Genomic DNA, 20,510 nt, shown 5'->3' on the forward strand with positions numbered 1-20,510 from the left:
TATTATTACATTTGTTCTTTGAGTTTTATGTAATGGCCTACCTAACAAAGGATTTGATGTCTTTGTGTAACCTATTGTTAAAAAGAAATTTGGAAATCCTAGCTGGCCGAAGTGGCCGCGCGGTTCTGGCGCTGCAATCTGGAGCCGCGAGGCCGCTACGGTCGCAGGTTCGAATCCTGCCTCGGGCATGGATGTGTGTGATGTCCTTAGGTTAGTTAGGTTTAACTAGTTCTAAGTTCTAGGGGACTAATGACCTCAGCAGTTGAGTCCCATAGTGCTCAGAGCCATTTGAACCATTTTTTGAAATCCTTGTCGAAAACAGGCTATCAGAATTATTCTTAATGCTTGGGAGCAATGTGTTTATTTTTCTTAAATTTCCAGTCATGGTGCTGTTATTTAGACAAAAAATCTGGAATCAGGTTTCATATTGTCGAATTGACTTGGGGAGCGTTGGCCAGCACGCGAAAAATGATCATTTAGCACTTTGAAAATGTTTTTCTTACGCCTATAACTTACAACTTTAACAGATATTAATAACGAGATACCATTTTGTATATTCTGTTCGTAAATAGACCTTCGATATATACACTCGTGTGCAGAGAAAAACAGAACACTTTGAAAGACTACATGTACAGTAGTATGTTCTGCAGAAATTATTAGCATTTCAGTCTCCTAGGTTCAGCATTTTGCCTGTTGCCTAGCAGGTACAGGGTCCGCCATGGGTCCTGATAACTTGTTCCATGCCCGATGGAGCCGATGCTTATAAGGTGCGACTGGCGTCCTGTGGTACAGCCATCTATGCTGCATTCACCTTTTTCCAAAGTTCTTCTGTGGTGGTTGACATTGGGTCACAGTGCAGCACCCGTCAATTGACCATAGCCCACACATTCTCTATTGGCGACAAGTCTGGTGATCTGGCGGGTGAGGGCGAAGGGCTGACACCATGTGACACCAAGAAGGCACGTGTTCGTGCAACAAGTGGTCATGCACTGTTTTGCTGAAAAATGGCGTCTGAGGTGTTATGCAGAAGGGCATGGTTACGAGCCACCGGACGTCTTTCACATAGATCACACTGGCCGCAGTGTCCTGGACACACACCAACTGCGATTTTCGGTTGTACCCAACAGCACCCCACACCATAAGGCCTTGCGCTGGCGCTGTATCTCTTGTGCGAATGCGGTCGCTGTGATGCCTCTCCCTCTGTCTAAGACGAACCAAAATGCGACCATCATTTTCAAACAAACAGAACACTGTCTGATGCTTTTCCTGTCCCCAGTGACGTCGTTCCATGTTCCGTCGCCGTCCGGCATGTTTCTGCACACTCATCAAAGGGAGGCAGAGAAATGGACGACGCGCAGGTGACTCGCGCCGTAATAAACGGCGACAGACTGTCACCTCTGCGTTACACTGTTCTACTTTGCGCCAGAGCCGAGGAGGATGCAAATCTATCGTGCATACGCCATTCGGATGAGATGTCAATCTTCAAGGGAGATGGTCTGTGTGGTGCGACCTGACCCATTCCGTGTTCTACGGCCTTCTATGAATCATTCTGCATACATCCATTGCACTGCCGAAACACTTCCTCCCATATAAGCAGCAACTTTCCGGATGGATGCCACATTTTCTCATGCCAATAATGCGCCTCTTTCAGACTCACTGATTTGACGGTACGGTTGACACATAAGTCTGCGAGGCATCCTGCTCGTCTGCTCAAGTCACCTTCGGTTTGTATCGACATCGAGAGCCGCAGGCACATTTTACCGGTAGGTGGTGTTGCGCCGCGATACCAAATTTGACCTTGAACCCGTGGGCCGACATGGTTCAAGTTGGCAATCATTCCTGCAGAACATGCAATGCACATGTCCCGTGAATATGAACGTCCTATCTCTAGTCGTTCAAGGCGATCTGCTTTTTCTGAACATGAGTGTGCAATGTTTGCTCGCCCCGTCGGCTTGTCATGGTCGGTACGATTCTCTGCACTTGTATAGCTCTACAGACTCGTATCTAGTCTAAATTGCTGGCCATAGAAAGCACGGATCTACATAGAAATAATTAGAATTTTTCTTGCACAGATCGTTATGCGCGACGTAAAGTTACGTTCAATGTCAGAAAGTAATCTATAATCAGGAGGAAACAAACCTCCGAATTAGAAAATTTGGAAATTTGTGGTAAGTTCTTACGGGACCAAACTGCTGAGGTCATCGCATCGGTCTCTAAGCTTACGCACTATTTAATCTACACTCCTGGAAATGGAAAAAAGAACACATTGACACCGGTGTGTCAGACCCACCATACTTGCTCCGGACACTGCGAGAGGGCTGTACAAGCAATGATCACACGCACGGCACAGCGGACACACCAGGAACCGCGGTGTTGGCCGTCGAATGGCGCTAGCTGCGCAGCATTTGTGCACCGCCGCCGTCAGTGTCAGCCAGTTTGCCGTGGCATACGGAGCTCCATCGCAGTCTTTAACACTGGTAGCATGCCGCGACAGCGTGGACGTGAACCGTATGTGCAGTTGACGGACTTTGAGCGAGGGCGTATAGTGGGCATGCGGGAGGCCGGGTGGACGTACCGCCGAATTGCTCAACACGTGGGGCGTGAGGTCTCCACAGTACATCGATGTTGTCGCCAGTGGTCGGCGGAAGGTGCACGTGCCCGTCGACCTGGGACCGGACCGCAGCAACGCACGGATGCACGCCAAGACCGTAGGATCCTACGCAGTGCCGTAGGGGACTGCACCGCCACTTCCCAGCAAATTAGGGACACTGTTGCTCCTGGGGTATCGGCGAGGACCATTCGCAACCGTCTCCATGAAGCTGGGCTACGGTCCCGCACACCGTTAGGCCGTCTTCCGCTCACGCCCCAACATCGTGCAGCCCGCCTCCAGTGGTGTCGCGACAGGCGTGAATGGAGGGACGAATGGAGACGTGTCGTCTTCAGCGATGAGAGTCGCTTCTGCCTTGGTGCCAATGATGGTCGTATGCGTGTTTGGCGCCGTGCAGGTGAGCGCCACAATCAGGACTGCATACGACCGAGGCACACAGGGCCAACACCCGGCATCATGATGTGGGGAGCGATCTCCTACACTGGCCGTACACCACTGGTGATCGTCGAGGGGACACTGAATAGTGCACGATACATCCAAACCGTCATCGAACCCATCGTTCTACCATTCCTAGACCGGCAAGGGATCTTGCTGTTCCAACAGGACAATGCACGTCCGCATATATCCCGTGCCACCCAACGTGCTCTAGAAGGTGTAAGTCAACTACCCTGGCCAGCAAGATCTCCGGATCTGTCCCCCATTGAGCATGTTTGGGACTGGATGAAGCGTCGTCTCACGCTGTCTGCACGTCCAGCACGAACGCTGGTCCAACTGAGGCGCCAGGTGGAAATGGCATGGCAAGCCGTTCCACAGGACTACATCCAGCATCTCTACGATCGTCTCCATGGGAGAATAGCAGCCTGCATTGCTGCGAAAGGTGGATATACACTGTACTAGTGCCGACATTGTGCATGCTCTGTTGCCTGTGTCAATGTGCCTGTGGTTCTGTCAGTGTGATCATGTGATGTATCTGACCCCAGGAATGTGTCAATAAAGTTTCCCCTTCCTGGGACAATGAATTCACGGTGTTCTTATTTCAATTTCCAGGAGTGTATCTTACGCTAAGGACAACACACACACATTCGCATGCCCCAGGGAGGACTCGAATCTCCGACGGGGCAAACCGCGTGAGCCGTGACAAGACGCCCCAGACCGCGCGGCTAGCCCGCGTGGCTTCCGAATTAGTGACGTGGTCTTAACCAACAACGCTTCTGAGCACATTAAACAAACACGTAGGGACTTCAGAAAGTAAGTTACACATGTAAGACCATCGCGCAACGAGAGTGGCGCATTCTCAAAAGAGAGTACATGTTCCGAGTTTCCTGCAGATAGTTTTGCCGCGGTACAGATGACAGCTGCTTCACAGTGTGTGAGTGACACGGCGCGGCTGCAGGACACACACTCTAATGTGAAAGTACGCGGGACAGAGTTATTCTTGCGGACAAAACGTCTAAACTGCACACAGAGTCACCGTGAAATTCTGGCAGTATATGGACCGAGTGGAATGCCGCGTCCAGCCGTAAGGAAATGGTGCCAGCAATTTGATCAAGGCCGCCTGGACTCGCATTCGGAAGGACGACGGTTCAATCCCGCGTCCGGCCATCCTGATTTAGGTTTCCCGTGATTTCCCTAAATAGCTCCAGGCAAATTACGGGATGGTTCCTTTGAAAGGGCACGGCCGACTTTCTTCCCCATCCTTCCCTAATCCTATGAGACCGATAACCTCGCTGTTTGGTCTCTTCCCCCAAACAACCAACCAACCATGGCTGCAGGGATGTGGGTGGTACTGATCGGGATGGAAGGCCACCGACAATAACCACGGATAACAATGTCCCGTATCGGTGCCATTTAGAAGTGTAGCGCAGCATTCAATAAAAATTACTTGGCCTGCCACAATAATGTGTAACTTTCTTTTTGAAGTTACCCTCTAGTGAGAAAAGACTTAAGTTATCTCATTTTCACATACAACATCGATTGTCCATAGATTTCTGAAGAGCCTGTTACTACTGATGAAGTTGCTTATGTTTACAAAAAAGCGAACGTCTCCCCGACGGAAAGGCAGGAGCCCCATTTTGCTTTCTTTCTCTTTTCCTTCTTATGGCCTTGTATAACATCAGGAATTTCAGGTCAGCCTTCGGGTCGAACGTAGCAGTAGTTAGTTTTAGTCCATAATCGTCAGCGAAGAACATACGAACTAGGCAGCCGGCGATTTTTAACGGAGGTCGCGCTGAGAGTGTAGACGTAGTGTGTGTGTGTGTGTTTAATGTAAGTGGAGGTGATGAGAGCATAGACCAGCGAAGCAGCATGGATAATGCACATCATTTTTGAGGTTATTAGTTAACTTTTATCTAAATATGTATATACAGAAAAGGTACTGCAGACACACACAAATCATTTGTCAGTTAAACTAGACCGTAAAAATGTGGCTGCATGCATATATTACGATAATTGACTTGTTCATTGTTTATGTCTTTGATGACATAATATTTCAAATGTCATTGTGTAAATGAACTCTGGACGTTGGGACCATCGATCCCGGGTTTTAACCTATTTCCCATAGCTTCTGATTCTAGCGATTTATGGTACCCCTTCTCTGTGGCTGCGAATCTTCCCTCATTCTCGAATGCAGCACCGACTCAGCACGCGAACGCTTTTAATAATAGATGCTCCGGATGTCTGATCTCGTTTCTGTTTAGGTAAGATAGCAGTTATCCATATCGCATTAGCTGAAAGATATTATTCGTAGAACGCATATGCGTTAGGGCGATATCACATATTACATCCACAGACTTGCGTCATAAACTTTGACATTCATGTGAAGCGAAGTCAACAGAAATCTTATCTGCCACAGTGCCTCCACACCTAGTATTTTTTGCGATCGCCGCGAGAATGTTTGTGCTGGCTTCAAAAGCACCAGAAGGTAATGATCAGTCACAGATAAGAATAAATTCTTCTCAGTCTTTTGATAATAATCATTTTATTCATTGCTATTTTTAAACTGCAGGCGAAAAATTTGTGAGTACTACCGTAGATATTTTCCGGGCTCAGAACTGGTCACCAAATTTCTATATATAGTTTCCTGAAGATGAAATCTTATATACGTGTAGTAAATGGAAATGAGCGTTTGGTGTCATTGGCAGGGAGGCCCCTTGCGGGGCAGGTCCGGCCACCTTGGTGCAGGTCTTATTACATTCGACGCCACATTGGGCGACCTGCGCACCGGATGGGGATGAAATGATGATGAAGACAACACAACACCCAGTCCCTGAGCGGAGAAAATCCCCAACCCAGCGGGGAATCGAACCCGGGCCCGTAGGACGGCAATCCGTCACGCTCACCACTCAGTTATCGGGGCGGACATATACGTGTAGTGATGACGTTCAACGTTCATCTTTAGATTGTTCAGTTATATCTAATGCAGCAATAGTCAGCCATTCATTGTCCATTCATTTCGGAAGGTTTAGGCAGAACAAAACTGGCAAGCGCAAGGAGAGTAAGGAAGGGCAGTTTGAAGCGTGTCTGTGGCATTTGATGAACAGACAAGTAATTTAGACAAAGAAAATCAATGTTCCGTCAGTTAGAACAAGAGTCAGTTTTGCGTCAAGGTTTTCTAAGTCATGCTTGCTGTAGCCTTCTCTATTTGTCCCTGAAATATACAGAGCATACACAGTATTCTGCGTTCCAAGTTTTTCATTTCTGGACGTGGGAAACAAAAATAAATTTGCACGATGCCAGTGAATGATTTTTGACTGGTTCCAAGCTGACATGAAAACTCAAAGGTAGGAGGAAGAAAAGTTAATGGTATCTTCATCCAATAGTGTTGCCGTGTTCATTCCTTTTTCCTTACGTGGATAGAACAGCAAACGCAACCGTTTTGGAGAAATATCAAGGAATTGCGGATAGTAACTACAGAAATCATGCGTATGCTACATCTGTAACAGGAATGAGCTGGACTAAGCTAAAGACGACACTATCTTTGCTTACAGTCGTAAGTCACTAATACACTACTGGCCATTACAATTGCTACACCACAAAGATGACGTGCTACAGACGCGAAATTTAACCGACAGGATGAAGATGCTGTGATACGCAAATCATTAGCTTTTCAAAGCATTCACACAAGGTTGGTGCCGATGGCAACACCTACGACGTGCTGACATGAGGAAAGTTTCCAGCTGATTTCTCATACACAAACAGCAGTTGACTGGCGTTGCCTGGTGAAACGTTGTTGTGATGCCTCGTGTAAGAAGGAGAAATGCGTACCATCACGTTTCCGACTTTGATAACGGTCAGATTGCAGCCTATCGCGATTGCGGTTTATCGTATCGCGACATTGCTGCTCGCGTTGGTCGAAATCCAATTACTGTTAGCAGAATATGGAATCGGTGGGTTCAGGAGGGTAATATGGAACGCCGTGCTGGATCCCAACGGCCTCGTGTCACTAGCAGTCGAGTTGACAGGCATCTTATCCGCATGGTTGTAACGGATCGTGCAGCCACGTCTCGATCACTGAGTCAACAGATGGGGACGTTTGCAAGACAACAACCATCTGCACGAACAGGTCGGCGACGTTTGCAGCAGCATGGACTATCAGCTCGGAGACCATGGCTGCGGCTACCCTTGACGCAGCATCACAGACAGGAGCGCCTGCGATGGTGTACTCAACGACCAACCTGGGTGCACAAATGGCAAAACGTCATTTTTTCGGATGTTTACAGCATCATGATGGTCACATGCGTGTTTGGCGACATCGCGGTGAACGCACATTGGAAGCGTGTATTCGTCATCGCCATACTGGCGTATCACCCGGCTTGATGGTATGAGGTGCCATTGGTTACACGTCTCGGTCACCTCTTGTTCGCATTGATGGCACTTTGAACAGTGGACTTTTCATTTCAGATGTGTTACGACCCAAGGCTCTACCCTTCGTTCGATCCTTGCGAAACCCTACATTTCAGCAGAATAATTCACGGCCGCATGTTGCAGGTCCTGTACGGGCCTTTATGGATACAGAAAATGTTCGACTGTTGCCTTGGCCAGCACATTCTCCAGATCTCTCACCAACTGAAAACGTCTGGTCAATGGTGGCCGAGCAACTGGCTTGTCACAATACGCCAGTCACTACTCTCGATGAACTGTGGTATTGTGTTGAAACTGCATGGGCAGCTGTACCTGTACATGCCATCCAAGCTGTTTGACTCAATGCCCAGGCGTATCAAGGCTGTTATTACGGCCAGAGGTGGTTTTTCTGGGTACTGATTTCTCAGGATCTATGCACCCAAATTGCGTGAAAATGTAATCACATGTCAGTTCTAGTATAATATATTTGTCCAATGAATACCCGTTTATCATCTGCATTTCTTCTTGGTGTAGCAATTTTAATGGCCAGTAGTGTAACTCCACAGGGTGTCACAGAAACGTTGCCACAAACTTCGAGCCGGCCGCGGTGGTCTAGCGGTTCTAGGCGCTCAGTCCGGAACCGCGCGACTACTACGGTCGCAGGTTCTAATCCTGCCTCGGGCATGGATGTGTGTGATGTCCGTAGGTTGGTTAGGTTTAAGTAGTTCTAAGTTCTAGGGGACTGATGACCACAGATGTTAAGTCCCATAGTGCTCGGAGCCATTTGAACCACAAACTTCGAAGGGCTGTGGAGGGTGTCTTGAGGAACAGGTCGAGGATAGGAACCCGTGTGCGGAAACGTCATCCTATGACGCTACAGAGCGTCGAATCTACAGACGCCGGCGCCTGCCACTAGGCCACCCTTTCGGCAGCAAACGTGACTTTGTACGCTGACGGACCGTAGCCGAAACGTGTCACAGTGCTGTTTGTTGTTCAGACAGTGATCGCGACTGATTGCCACGATCGCCATTGTAGAAGATGGAGTCGGCTTCTGCGTAGACATGCTTTGTCTCCTATGAATGCGATGTTCTGTTGCCTAGGCGGATGACGGTTTGAGATATGAGTTTCAGTATGCAGTTTATTTTTCTCCAGTAGCCCTCTAAAATCGCCAGAAGAAAAATAAACTGCATATTGAAACCAGTATCTGAATCCGTCATCCGCCTAGGCAACAGAGCATCGCATTCATAGGAGACAAAGCATGTCTACACAGCAGCTGGCTCCATCTTCTCCAGTGTCGATCACAGCAATCAGACGCGATCACTGAATAACAAACAACATTGCGAGACGTTCAGCGTACGATCCTTCAGCTTACAAAGTCACGTTTGCTGCTGGAGGCATGGCCTAGTGGCAGGCACCGGTACCTGCAAATTCGACGCTACGTAACGACATAGGATGACGTTTCCGCACACGAGTTCCTATCCTCGATTTGTTCCTCAAGACACCTTCCATAACGCCTCGAAGTTATCGTAACATTTCTGGGACACCCTGTATAGGAGTGGATACTTCACCTGACAGATTAAACGTACTGGTATCGGTACACGTACCCTTACTCGCTGATAGTTTGATCAACCGACTCTATCTACCGGAAGTAGACTGTCGATGTTGCCATTCAAGTCTGACGATAATGACGCAGATAAGATTTACTCTCGTACTGGACGCAGTACATGTAATACTGAGAAATGATTAAGGTACATGAATGAGTGCTTATCTTTATTTTTTTCGATGTGTTCAAGGAACCGGCGGCGCAAAGTAAAGCTCGCTGTTGCGGGAGCTGGGGCCCAGTCATGGCCCGCTGGTGGAGGCGACTCCTCCGCGTGCTTCAGGTAGCAACTAACACTTTAACATACCACGCTATGTGTCGTCAATGTGTCTGTCCGTCGCCTTGTCTCAGTGCTACAGCTATACTAAAAAGTTATCTGTCGATTTTACGTATTTTAGTCGTGCTGAGACTTCTGCAAAAGGATTTATGGGCATGTTGGCTTTATTTACTATTCACAGACATGATGTGTTGCCGCACTTGAGAAAAAAACTTCAATTCTGAAAAACGTTTGTGCGTTTGTATGTGCCTTTGGGCCATCTGCGACGTCTAAGTTTACCAGACAAAAATTTAGTCACCCCCTTAAAAGAGCACTCTGCTCGCTTTGGATCCCTGTAGATGGTGTAAAACAGGTACCAGGTGATCATTTCGCCCTCCACCGCTGACGTAAGCCATGGCAGTGTAGCGTTGTAAGTCCTACCACACCGCAGTGGAGAAATTAGGAAACTGTGCCCGAATTGAAGACCGCCATTTTCGGCTACAAATATGATTACTGCCCTGTGATTTAAAGGATATAAGAGACAACGAAAAGAAAGCGAAGACCAAAATAGAAGGATGTTTACTTCATAATTCCTACTGACAAGGAATACGATTTCCCAGAAACTTCGGTCACTGCAAGAGGGGATAAGATAAGTGAACACGTTTTTCCGCAGTGGCAAGCATCACGGCTTCGTAATTCTGAGCCCCGTCTTCGAAGCCCGATTATTATTTCTATTTTTAAAAAAAAATGGCTCTGAGCACTATGGGACTCAACTGCTGTGGTCATAAGTCCCCTAGAACTTAGAACTACTTAAACCTAACTAACCTAAGAACATCACACACATCCATGCCCGAGGCAGGATTCGAACCTGCGACCGTAGCGGTCGTGCGGTTCCAGACTGTAGCGCCTTTAACCGCTCGGCCACTCCGGCCGGCTTCTATTTTTCATTTGTCTAGTCGAATTAAATCAGGTGACGCTGAGCGAATTAGACTAGGAATTTTGCCATTTGGGCAGCAAAATAACTGGCGATGGCTAGAAAAGCGTTTCTGAAAAAGAAAAATTTGTTAACACACAATATAGATTTAATTGTCAGGAAGTCTTTTCTGAAAGTATTCGTATGGAGTGTATCCATGTATGGAAGTGAAACATGGACGTTAAACAGTGTAGGCTAGAAGAGAAAGGTGGTGCTACAGAAGGATGCTGAAGATTTGAAGGGTAGATCACGTAACTAATGAGGAGGTACTGAATAGAGTTGGGAAGGAGAGGAATTTGTGGCACAAGTTGACTAGAAGAAGGGATCGATTGGTAGGACATGTTCTGAGGCACCAAGGGATCACCAATTTAATATTGGAGGGAAGCATGGAGGATAAAAAGCGTAGAGGGAGGCCAAGATATGAATACATTAAGCAGCTTCAGAAGGATGTAGGTTGCAGTAGTTACTCGGAATGAAGAGGCTTGCACAGGATAGAGTAGCATGGAGAGCCGCATCAAACCAGTCTCTGGACTGAAGACCACAACAGCACCCATGTCAGTAGGAGATTACTTCACGAATGTTTTCCAATGTATAGTGAAATAACGTTGTCCATATTGGTCTACTAATTGTATGATGAATGAATTTATAAAAGCATTAAATTAATGACAAAATTATTCGAAATGGTTTTCGTTGAAATTACTTTAGAGTGTCTTGATTCGCAATCCGTTGCAGGCGCCAGTTTTCGGAAAAATGATCCGTTGTGCGTGGTTTTCAATGAAATTATTGTCAGCGCGTGGAATTTTCAGCGATGTTACCGACGTGTCTTTCGCGAGTGAGGTTCATACGAAGAAATGTCGCTCTGGCAAATTTGCCTTTGCGCGATACTAGTGGTGTTCGTAATTTCTGTCTTTCGGATGTTTCTACGATAGTTATCATCCAAAGTGTTGCGCCAAATCTTTCTGAAGAGTGAAGACAAGAATGAAATATAAGAATTTAAAAAAATAGATGTAAAAATGAAATAGAAGAATATGAGAATCTAAAAATGTTGTATCCCCCGAAAGTACCATACATAATGTATGACATAGTGAAACCCAGTTGTAATTTTACAATTCATCCGTAATTTTACAATCCGCTAACTTAAAGAGAAACATTCGTTTAGTGATCTTCTATGAACGTCGGTAGATGCATGAAAAAAATAAAATAACACGAATAAAACCATAACGGGTTACGAACACGTGGCGCATAAATGACATATCACGACGGTAGCCACTGTGCCACGAGTGTCGCGCCAGAAAACGCCTCAAAATTACATGGAAAACGTTGACCGTCGTTTTCTCAGAACAGGTAGAGTATCTAGGATAAGCCGAGATATGTGTTCGCTTATTTTGACTCCTCGTCCACTGAACGATGTCTCTGGAAAATGTGGTTATGGCAGTTGCCGTGTTCTCTGCGTGGGTAATCAACGCTGTCTCAAACGAATGTAGTTTCCTAAGTTTTTGTATTAGATCTCCGTCAACAGACGGGAGGTTATAAATATCTATTCAAGAACGTGGGGTTCGTTTCTTACAAGTTTGAGCGAAAATCTGTCAAGTTTTCGACTCAAGATAATTGCATAAACTTATGAAGCAGCGTATAGTAGATTAGTTTATCATTCGCTAAATTTTTCACTGTCGCTTCTTGTTTAATATTTCCCGGGACATACTCTGCGTCTGTGTTTTGCGATTATTTTTCATTCTTGTATGATATTATTTTATCTGCGTACTTTCCTTTCTCGAATTTTTCATTCAACTAGCTTGGACTCGAATAATTGTAATCTCGGCTACCACATGAACGAGCCATTTCATTTTCACACGTTTTTCTAAGGTCAGGGATGCAAAATCCACATGAACGTTATTTGAATCTGTTAAGTCATTGTATATGTGACGATTCATCGGATATAAGACATAATTTACTAAGTGCAAAAACAGCGTTGCCTTGCAAATAGCGGCCTCACTGCGGGAGCTCTACACTAGCGCCAGTGAGCGGTCTAATCAGTTTTAGTAAGTCTGTGCGTTGTACTGGTGGCGTTCAATAAGTAACGCGCAATTAGTTTTTCTCGGCCAATGTCGGTTCATATAATGTGGAATTTTTTGTGAGACATCGTGGAATATTCCGGCTTCAGACCCTACAGTTTTCATGAAAGTCCGATAGGTGGCATCGTAACTGAGGTACGTTCCCATCACATAGCTGTCATTGAGTTTCTTTTGGCAGAAAACCAGAACATCGCAGATATTCGCAGGCGCTCGCAGTGACGTGCAGTGAAGAAAAGCACGGTGAGTCGTTGGGCGACGCGTCTGTCATCATCGCAACAAGGTCGCGCAAATCTCCCGTGTGCCGGCCGGCTGCAAACAGCTGTGACTCCTGCAATGTTGGAACGTGCGGACACTCCCATTCGAGGTGATCAACGGATCACCATCAAACACCTCGCTGCACAACTGGACGTCTTTGTTGGTAGTGCTGACACAATCGTCCACAAACTCAAAGGTGTGTACACGCTAGGTTCCTCGCCACCGACCATAAAGAGCAACGAAGGACCATCTGAGCGGAGATGCTTGCGCGTTACGAGTCAAATCGTGACACTTTTTTGTCGAACATCATCACAGGCGCTGAACCACGGGTTGTGTTCGATGTCCTCCCTCATGGTGCAAGGACCATCTCTGAAGCGTATTGAAGAAACGACTTCAGCGTACTCGTCTCCACAAAAATACAAACGAACTTCTCCTTTCCATTACAACACAAGGCCTCTCACAAGTCTGCGCAACCGAGAGTAGCTCACAAAACTTTTTGGTCTCTTCTTTCACATCCACCCTACGGCCCGGATCTCGCACCTTCCGACTTCCATCTGTTTGGCCGAATGGAATATGCACTCCGCGGGAAGCAGTATGTGGATGGTGGAGAGGTTGCTGATGCAACAAGGAATTGCCTTCGACGTCTACTAGAAGAGTGGTACAATGCAGGCGTACAGGCGTAAGGACGTCGAATTGAACGGAGAAAAATTCAAATGGCTCTGAGCACTATGGGACTTAACATCTGAGGTCATCAGTCCCCTAGAACTTAGAACTACTTAAACCTAACTAACCTAAGGACATCACACACATCCATGCCCGAGGCAGGATTCGAACCTGCGACTGTAGGGGTCGCGCCGTTCCAGACTGAAGCGCCGAGAACCGCTCAGCTACAACGGCCGGCGAATTGAACGGAGATTATGTTAAAAAAATGGGGTCTTGCATTCAAAAGAGTGGAGAATAATATCATGTGTTGGAATCCTGAACAACCTGCGTCCAGAAAAAAATTTGTTGCTGAAAGTGCCTCGTATATGTGACAGTCGGTTGTACGGAATTTCTAGAAGGCGCGGTCGCACGCACACCCACACCCACATTTCCTACGATTCACACAGGCAGTATTTTGTCGTGATTCCGAAACCAGCCACAGGTTTCGTAGAGAAAATGCCGACGTGGATATCCTACACTCTGTTGTACTTTTAAAATTGGGACATCCATGTTGATTTCTCCGACAGTAAAGGGATCACTTGATTATAAATTTAACTGTTTTCTGAGTTCGACGAAATGTCTTTTAGTCAATGTTATAACGTCAAAACACGAAAGGGACTGGCAGTCGGAATTAATCAATATAGATTGTGGTAGAGCACTTGCCCGCGAAAGGCAAAGGTCCCGAGTTCGAGTCTCGGTCCGGCATACAGTTTTAATCTGCCAGGAAGTTTCAATCAATATACTCGTTTATAAACGCGAACATCCTGATTGACTGATACATCACTGAAAGTTGGAAAGGGTTTGATCTTGTACTGTAGGCATCGCTTAAGAAGGGATTTTTCGAAATTGCATCCCTAAGGTTGTGAAATACGGGATGAAAGGTTTATTGAAAGTATGTCGCTACTGATGAAATTTTGAAGTTCGAACGACGTGTTTTAGCACCCCTACGTGGGTGAACAGTGGGTGAAAGTTTTCCTTGAAAATAAATCATTGTAAATAGCTACTAAAGCATTTTTAAATATTAAAGATATGTCTATGGAAAATGGTACTTGACTTGTCGGTTAGAAATAAAAAAAAGTGATTCAATGTTTTTGGAAATTCACTCCCTAAGGGGGGTGAAATAGGAGCTGAAAATTTTCATGAAAATATTTCATTGTGAATATTTTTAAAGCCAAATCTAAGAAAATTTTTATTTGGCTTCTCGGTTAGAAATTAAAAAAATACGAGTTCCAGTGTATTTGTAACTTCAACCCCAAGTGGATAAAATAGGGGATGAAAATTTTAATGGAAATATTGCATTGTGAAATCATTTTCGAACTAAATCTCTGAAATTTTGTACTTGCCTTCTCGGTTAGAAATGTAAAAAAATTGTTTTTCAGTGTCTTTTGGAAATTCAATCCCTAAGGGGGTAAAATAAGGGACGAAAATATTTATGCAAATATTCTCTAAAACAAAAAAGACACACCACGTAGGAATTATCCGAATGGGATGGAAATCAGTAGATGTGATGCACATGCACAGATAAACAAATTATTACAGTTTCAGAAAAGTTGGATAATTTATTCAGAAGAAAGACTTTCATAAATTGAGTAAGTCAATAACGTGTTGATCTACCTCTGGCCGTTATGCAAGCAGTTGTTCGGCTTGTCACTGATTGACACAGTTGTTGGATATCCTCGTGAGGCATATCGCACCAGATTCTGTCAAACTGACATGTTAAATCGTCAAAATCCCGAGCTCGCTGGAGGGTCCCCCATAATACTCCAAACCTTCTCAACTGGCGAGACACCCGGCGACCTTGCAGGCCAAGATAGCGAAGAGTTTAAAATATGTTGCAATTAATTATGTGTACAACATAAAAAGTCGATTAAATAAAAACCAAAAATCTGTGCAGACAATACAGTCTACGTGAGCGAATCAGCTGGCGCTAAGCTAGTGTTAAATAAATAGGAAAGAAGAGAAATATAAAGGAGAAGTACAGTTCATCTATGTTGGAAAAATGCTGTACATAAAAGGATTTTGTCCAGTAGATTGAGTAAATAGCTGCCACGTGGTGAAAGATTCGAATAATGACATGTTTAGTCGTAGAGAGTAGTGCACTCTGAGGATGAGAGAAGTTTTGGTAATGTTATTAAGCAACAGATATTAAGGCATAGTAAGGAGACAATGCATTTTCGAATAGCGATAATTTTAGGCAGTTGTGACAACGGAGAATTTGTTAGTAGTACGAAAATTGTACAAACTCTCAATTAGTTGAATATATTTCAAGAACGATGTAATATAAGTACAATTTCGGTACAGGTATTCTCACTGCCTTCGTCAAATTAATTACACTGAGTTTGAACCTTTTAGTAATTCCCGGTAGATATTTAGACATACAGAACATATTTTTACAGAATATCTTCATCGGCTACCACACCGTAAGAATACAGTAAGAGGAAATCACTTCCGTCTTGGTTGCAAAAGAGCAAGACTGAATACAAAATCCCGTGAATTGGCCATCGTGGCCGGCCGGGGTGGCCGTGCGGTTCTAGGCGCTACAGTCTGGAGCCGCGCGACCGCTACGCTCGCAGGTTCGAATCCTGCCTCGGGCATGGATGTGTGTAATGTCCTTAGGTTAGTTAGGTTTAATTATTTCTAAGTTCTAGGCGACTGATGACCTCAGAAGTTAAGTCGCATAGTGCTCAGAGCCATTTGAACCATTTTTGTGCATCGTATCATACTTTAGTTGCACGTATGTAAACTCCATGTTCTTCTCTAGAACTAAAATAGTAAACCTTGCAACACACGGAGGAAATTAGAGAGTCATGCAAGAACGCACAGAAATGTAATATTCAGAAACACTGAAAACAGATAAACAGGGAACCCATTTGTGAAGGAAATGTCTTGCCGCATAAATTTCATTAGGATCTCTGAGTGGGACTCTCATAATTCAGTCAAACATAGATATTTCCTTGTTTTTAAAATGATAATCTTCAGGTGTTTACTCCACATCGATTAACTCTTGAAACATCTCACATTCAGTTATCTACTGTGATCCCAGTACTTGCTTGCAGAAGACCTCATGAAACACATGTCGGGCCTGCTCTGCTTTTCGCCATCCGAACAAGAAGCAACATGTGACGTTACAGCTAGCAGTTGGATTCATACATTGATTACTCAACTAAGAAAAAGCATTCCGTATGAACAGAACTATTTTGCTTCGAGATACTTAGTTAAAGGGGTAAACAGAGAAAGTTAAAATGGTGACAACTATACAGCCTCTACTTCTGCTCATTTTGCTGTCCTCTGTGTACTTTGTACGGTTATTTTCTATCACATACATTATCTTATCAAAAGTAATATGAGGCGTGTCCACTCTTCGGCTTTATGATTGCTCGAACTCGGCTGCAGATATTTACAGCCAGGCGTCTGAATCTCTGTGGAGGAATGGCACTTGTTCTTCCACAACAGCCGAAACCAGAGAAAGTGATGTTGGACGATGGGATCTGAAGCGAAGTCGACGTTCCAGCTCGTCGCAAACGTGTTCCATTAGGTTCAGTTCGAGACTTAATGGGTAGGCTAGTCCACTTGAGGGATGTTGTCCACATTGCCTTACGGGTGCTATTTTATGAGGAGGGTTCTGTGTCGTGCTGATACAAACAATCACCGTCTCTAAAACGTTCCTCTACTGTACGCAGGACAGATTGCTGGAAGATGTGTTCACATCCTTCGGTATTTAGTGTTTTCTTAAGCGCAGTAAGAGGACCACATACTTTCCACGTTAAAAACACCCCCACACCATAACACCGTCTCCTCCATACTTAATTATTGGCACTAAACAACATTCTCTAGGTATTCGCTAAACTAAAACCTTTCCATCGGGTTTCCACAGAGTATATCGTGATTCATCACTCCAAATCACTAGTCATTCACAATTGTCATTAAGCAATGACTACAACAATATCCGGCTGAAGAAGAGCTGCTCCACCACTGTACTCCACTGTTTTTAAATCCCTACCCACATTATGCTGGCGGACTACTGCTAGCAGTTTGTAATTCAAGAGTGAGAATTTCCGCGGATTTCGTGCGATATCTTACAGCAACCCTCCAAAATGCTCGATGGACCCCATCCGTCAGTACACAAGGTCTTTAGCCATGGTTGTTTCTCAGCGTTTTCACTTCACAATCATGCCACCAATAATCAACTTGGGCACGTTAAGAAGAATTGAAATGTCTCTGATGGATTTGTTACTCAGGTGACATCCACTGACTAGTCCACGGTCGAAGTCGCTGAACCCTCCTGATCGACCCATTCTGCAGTTACCGTTTCTCTACCGTCAAAACAATACTATCCGCCTCCTTTTGAACTGGCGGGTCCACTTTTAGTTACATCTAGTGGTCAACACCGGTACTTTCGTTCAGATAGTGCATGTTAACCTGCGTACTCTATCTGTTACACACACTGACGAGTCAATGTTCGTAGCGCTAAATATACCGGGTGGTTACAGTTAAACTTCTCCTATATAACACGTTATAGCGCGGAAACTAACTACCGTACGAGTAACAAACTTGGTAATGTTAATGTGCAGAATAGGGGGTGCATGATTCCCATGCTTCACAGCACCACCGTGAAGTTCCAGCTACGGCCACCAGGTGCCGTAATTAGCCATCGTGAATCATACTCCCATAGACCTGGCCGGCCGCAGTGCACTTGTTGACGTGTCAGCATGAGCTTGGATAAAAGGAGCAAGGCATTATTGATGAAGCTCTATAATCTAAACAACGAAACTCTGCAGATGCACTTTGAGAATATCGCCTACTGAAAAGATTACAGAAGGATCCCCTTTCTCCACCTGCTGTGCGGAGCATGATGAAGAAGATGTACCACAGGTGGTTGATGAAATCGCTGTTGCTATGATAGACAACGCTGCGCGCAATTCCAGATCGTCAGGCCCTGCGCGTGCTGTTTTACGACAGTTGAACATCCCGTGGTCCATTGTACGGAAAATACTTCGAACTATTCTCAAATGGTATCGCTGCAGGATCCACCATAGGACGCACAACGGAGTCTTGACTTTGCTCTCCACTTTCTCGCAAGGATTGAATTTGACGAGGGTTGGCCCTGGACCATCCTATGGGCAGACGAAGTTCATTTTTCTCTGACGGGTGAGGTGAACACACACAACTGCCGAGACTGGAGGTCCTCACCTCCAGTCACTGTGCATGAAGTGTGGTGAACTTGTCACTGTACGGCGTGGCTTCACGGCTGCGTTCATCATTGACCCATTCTTTTTCGAACAAGTTGGCGCTCAAGGAGTAAAGACGTGCAGTGTGACTGGCCAGCATTACTGCGATATATTTCGCCAGCATGTCATACCCGCCCTACAGGAAAGAGACGCATTGAACTGAACAGTTTTCATGCAAGTTGGCCCACCGCACATCGCTCGTGAAGATCACCTACTTCACCGAAACACATTTGGAAATGTTATCAGCCGGTCGTTTCCAAATTCTTGGCCGGTACGATCATCTGATCTCACTCCATGTGATTTCTGGCTGCGGGGCCACCTGAAGGAGAGCGTTTACCAGGTAAACATTCACAAATGTGGTGATCTGAAGCGCAGCATATCAAGAGAGGTAGCCAGCAGACCTACGGACATGCTTCGTTCTGCTGTGCAAAATGCAATCCTGCGCTTTCAGACTCTTCTGAACACTGATGGGAGCCATATTGAGCCTCTTTTGTAGCAGTATGGTACTGGTATATAATGATATGATGTACCGTAGCAGCACATTGAGTGCGTTTCAGTTCAACTGATTCTGCATTATTTCTCTTCTCCATGTCGTTGATATTAATTCTACCAAGTTTGTTACTAGTACGCTAATTAGTTTTACGTGTTATAACGTGTTAAATAGGAAAGTTTAATTATAACAACTCGGTAATATAAACATTCTTATAGCCAAAAGGTTTGATTTAATACATTCGAATTATCTTGCGGATATTTAACGCTCACGAAAAGTTACCGCGTCATTCACATCGTAACAAGTTTGACCCTTTCGGCATGAATTATTATTACCATTACAAACTTACTTTATAAAATTTTACACGTCAGGTATACTTTGTTTGGCCAAAAAATGCTAGGTGATATGATATGGAGCGCCTTCTGTCCTCATTTTAAGATTCACTGGCAGCTGTACAATCGGAACATCCTTATCTAGCGCCTTTTATGTCCTTATTTTAAGATTCACTGGTAGCTGTACAATCGGAACATCCTTATCTAGCGCCTCTTACGTCCTTATTTTTAAGACTCACTGGCAGCTGTACAATCGGAACATCTTTAGCTCGCTCCTCTTATCTCGATATGCCGAAGATATCACTGATCCACTTATTGCTGAATAAGCCATCCACTGTAAATGACGAGTAAGTAAAGAAGAATTTGTATGAGTGTACCACTCCGTAAATCGCACTCAGGCCACCTGATAGACAACGATTATCTCTTTACAGCGTCAGCACACCGCGCCACCGTCTGCGTTCCGCGCTTAGCGTACCGTTTCCCGCCGCCGAGGCTTGAACCCAGTGGCTCAAGGCTGCCAGGGATTCGCAGTCAAGGAGATCCGCCCCTCCCACGGTACTCAGCTGAGCTGCACTCTCCCCTCTGACGCACGTACAAGTGCTGGCGTAAACACGACCTCCAGTTCCCGCGTCACGGAGTTACACTGTGGCAGGTGGCTATCGCCTGGTGCTGCAGTACTGTGATGACTCTACAAGTGCCCTGGGGCTAATACAGCATCGAACATGGAAATCTCACACGCACAGCTATATTTGCTTTTTAAAAGAGATTTCCGCCATTTGGCGGTTAATTGTTCACTTATTTTACACAGTCATGATTTCGTCCTTATAGCCGTTCTCAAGGGTATGTTGAATCTATTGCTTTCCAGAACCTCAGCGCTGTGCTCCTCTTTCGGACGAAAGCAATTCGCACACTTGCCTTTGTTGAAAATATTGGGAGCAAACTGTTTGTACTAAGGCTTCATGACACTGTTGACATGATGTCACACGATCCGACACACATCGGCGTAAACTAGAACACGGGAGTTGGGCCTAAGGGTAGAGGTTGGATCTGCTCAGTTGCGAAATATGGTTCTGCCAAGCGTCTTTTCAACGATTACGTGAACAACGTGTGCAGTGGCAAGAAGCCACTGCGTGCAGTAATGAATGGTGCTGCTAT

At 45.3% G+C, this 20,510-nt stretch overlaps 1 protein-coding gene across 1 annotated transcript in view; it reads left to right on the forward strand.

The window, feature by feature from the left end:
- LOC124777471 (phospholipid-transporting ATPase IF-like) overlaps positions 1–20,510 on the forward strand; it is a 442,189-nt gene that overhangs the window by 199,900 nt on the left and 221,779 nt on the right. Inside the window, exon 2 of the mRNA XM_047252898.1 lies at positions 9,241–9,330. Within this exon, the coding sequence (XP_047108854.1) occupies positions 9,241–9,330 (90 nt within the window). The remainder of the gene's footprint in view (positions 1–9,240; positions 9,331–20,510) is intronic.

This window comes from Schistocerca piceifrons, chromosome 2, assembly GCF_021461385.2.
Source record: "Schistocerca piceifrons isolate TAMUIC-IGC-003096 chromosome 2, iqSchPice1.1, whole genome shotgun sequence".
NCBI lineage: Eukaryota > Metazoa > Arthropoda > Insecta > Orthoptera > Acrididae > Schistocerca > Schistocerca piceifrons.